Consider the following 2,896-nt stretch of genomic DNA (forward strand, 5'->3'; position numbering starts at 1 on the left):
CTGTCTGTCTGTCTGTCCGTCTGTCTGTTTGCCTCTCGGCTGCAGAGCTAAGCTGTGAGCTGGACTCCAGGTTTCCTGACAGAAGCACCGAAGGTGAGACATTACAACTCCTTGCTGACAAGAGGGAACATGATATGAGGGAGTTATGGAGAGAAAAGTACGCTGGGCAGAGGAGGACTGGAAATTCACAAGGACCTCGTTATAGAATGGGGTACAAGGATGAAACGATACATTATTACAGTAAAATTTGATATTTGCATTACTATAAACATCACTTATGATTATATTTATTTCTATTTACTGTTCTATATTTACAGTAGGCTATATTCTATTATATGTTAGCAGTTATGATGCACTGATACGATATGTCAGATCGGCACCGATGCCAACGTTATGAAGCAGATCAAGTTTCAGTTATGACATAATCTATTCGAAATAAATACAGAGAGGTACGTAGAGAGTTAGAAGATAAAGCAACATGTTATTGGAATTCAAAACACTCTTTCTTCCTACAAAGCTGCACATATTTATGTTTGTTTTATATTTTTTGTTTGGAGTGCTTTAATCCAGAAAGTCCTTGGTAAAAACAAGAAATAGCAGTAAATGCAGGCCATCTTTTATGAGAACATTCAAGCTCTGTGATTTCAACCTCATTCTGTAACAGATGACAAATGAGTTATAAATCATTGAGAGCAATGACGTTTCTAATGTGAGCAAGGGGGGGCAGTGCTCCCTTAATTTTGAGCCTGGACTCCCCTTTGCCCCCCCCCCCAAACTGTGGCAAATATTTTCACACAGTTTTCACCCACCATTTATCCACAGGGAGATTTTGAAAAGACATTGAAAAGGAAAATAAATGAAATGTAATGTGATCAAGCAGATGAAATGAAAGCAATATGAAGGATATAAAACAGACCAAATTGAAACAAAATGACACTCATAATGGATACAGTAATCTCTTCAACATGTTCAGTATTTTCTGTAGGCCTATATATACTTCAGTCCATACTGCATATGTTTATGTTTATCAGAGGAAGAAGCAGAGCTGGCCGCACGCTGTGAGGCTGCTCAGTGTCTCTTAGAGGAGCAGCAGTGCATGATGGTTGCTGCGCGTGGGGAGCTGCGGGCTGGCCGGGCACGGGCATCAGCACTAGGAAGGAGCCTCAGGGAAGAAGAGCGCCATTTCCTAGAGGAACTGAAACGCCGCAGCCACAAGATCACACTGCTGAATCGTGAGCTGCAACGCCAAAATGTCACCACTACAACCCTCTGTCACGAGCTCCACACCGCACGCTTAAAACTGTTCCAGCAACAGCACAGCACAGAGTGTGGTGCAGAGGGAGAGGAGGAACTCAGAGGAAAGGAGGAAGAAGAAGAAGAGGATGGTGATGAAGAAGGTGAGGAAGATGAAGATTATGAAGGGGAGGGATCGGACTGGCTTCTGTCTCCACCTCCTCCAGCCTCTCCCAGCCAACCAGAAGCGAGACACAAGAGGCGTGTCAGCGTGAGGGAGGAGAGGGTCAGGGCTTGTGTCCCTCAGGAGAGAGTGACATCGCCGCAGAGGCCACAACCTATGCCCGACCCTGCCCTCTTCTTGGTGCCACTTAGATACCGCCTCCTTCGCTTGAACCAACCAATCAGAACGCAGGATGGAGAGGGGCTGGAGGACGAGTGGGAGGATATAGATGACAGCAGGGTGCACAGGAGGGTGGACATGGGAGCAGGAGAGGGAGAAACCGCCCTGTGATGAAGATTAAAATAAAGACAAAGTTGTCTTCCAGCAGGTCTCAGCAAAGATCTAGAAAAATCTTAAGACTTGAGAGATGTAAGCTTGTGATTGTCTGTAGATTTCAGGAAGTGAGTAAGATATTTAGAAGTTAGATGAAAAAAAGCATGTGATCAAACCTACACATTACCGTATTAACTGAATTTGTCACATTGATGGTACAACATGTACTTTGAAAATGTGAAGAAATGAGGGGTAAAAAAAGACTGAATTGTGTTACTGTTTCATATGGATGATTGATTTTAACACGTTGATCACAGCTTTTGCCTGTAATTAGTAACCTTGCCTCGGAGTCTGTGAACACTCACCATACGGTTTAATGTGGCAACCTGCTTTTTCACTGCACTAGCTGCATTCCAGGTTCGGAAAGTCACTCTAGAAGGCTTAGGGACATTTTGTATGATTTGCACTTTATTAAATTCATGCAATGGGCCTAGTAAAGGCAGAACATGTTCTGGTGTCTTGTCTGTTTTCACTGTTTGAAAAGTTTTTAGTAGGTCTTTGATACAGCAGATACTTGTCAAAATTGTAAAAGCACTAATAACATTAATGATGGCTCTGTTCAAAAGTCCCAGTTAGTCATGGCAGTGTGACAGTGAGCCAGCATGAACAATGCAGGACTATGACACCTAAGCATCTAAATGGAATTCAGCTATCATTCATTTTATTATTTACACTTGTACTTTGTGGTCAGATCTGTGTGCACAACAATCAAAAGAAGTAAAACAACTACACAAAAACATGTATCGTAATTTTCTAGGCTTTTAAAATCAACTAAAAATATTAAAAGTGAGTGTGTGCAGAAAGATTAATGACTCACAGTCTGACTGCCCTTCATCTGCAATCTGCATCTTTTTTTACTATACAGATATTTTTGCAACATGCCACAGCAGCCCACTGAATGATACAGAGATTTGTGCACACACAAAAGCCCAAAGAAAATTGCAATTATTATTGAAGGTCCCATGGCATAAAAATTTCACTTAATGATTTTTTTTTTTTTTAACATTAATATGAGTTCCCCAGCCTGTCTATGGTACCCATATGGTTAGAAATGGTGATATGTGTAAACCGAGCCCTGGGTATCCTGCTCTGCTTTTGAGAAAATGA

At 41.9% G+C, this 2,896-nt stretch overlaps 1 protein-coding gene across 3 annotated transcripts in view; it reads left to right on the top strand.

Annotated features, from left to right (window-relative positions):
- Positions 1 to 2,238, top strand: part of LOC116700117 (coiled-coil domain-containing protein 92) — a 3,234-nt gene extending 996 nt beyond the window's left edge. For all 3 annotated transcript variants that reach the window (XM_032533009.1, XM_032533008.1, XM_032533010.1), the window contains exons 3-4: positions 46 to 93; positions 1,032 to 2,238. In XM_032533009.1, the coding sequence (XP_032388900.1) occupies positions 46 to 93; positions 1,032 to 1,747 (764 nt within the window). In that variant the 3' untranslated portion in view covers positions 1,748 to 2,238. The remainder of the gene's footprint in view (positions 1 to 45; positions 94 to 1,031) is intronic.
- The last annotated feature ends 658 nt before the right edge of the window (positions 2,239 to 2,896 follow it).

Source organism: Etheostoma spectabile, chromosome 13 (assembly GCF_008692095.1).
Source record: "Etheostoma spectabile isolate EspeVRDwgs_2016 chromosome 13, UIUC_Espe_1.0, whole genome shotgun sequence".
Lineage (NCBI taxonomy): Eukaryota > Metazoa > Chordata > Actinopteri > Perciformes > Percidae > Etheostoma > Etheostoma spectabile.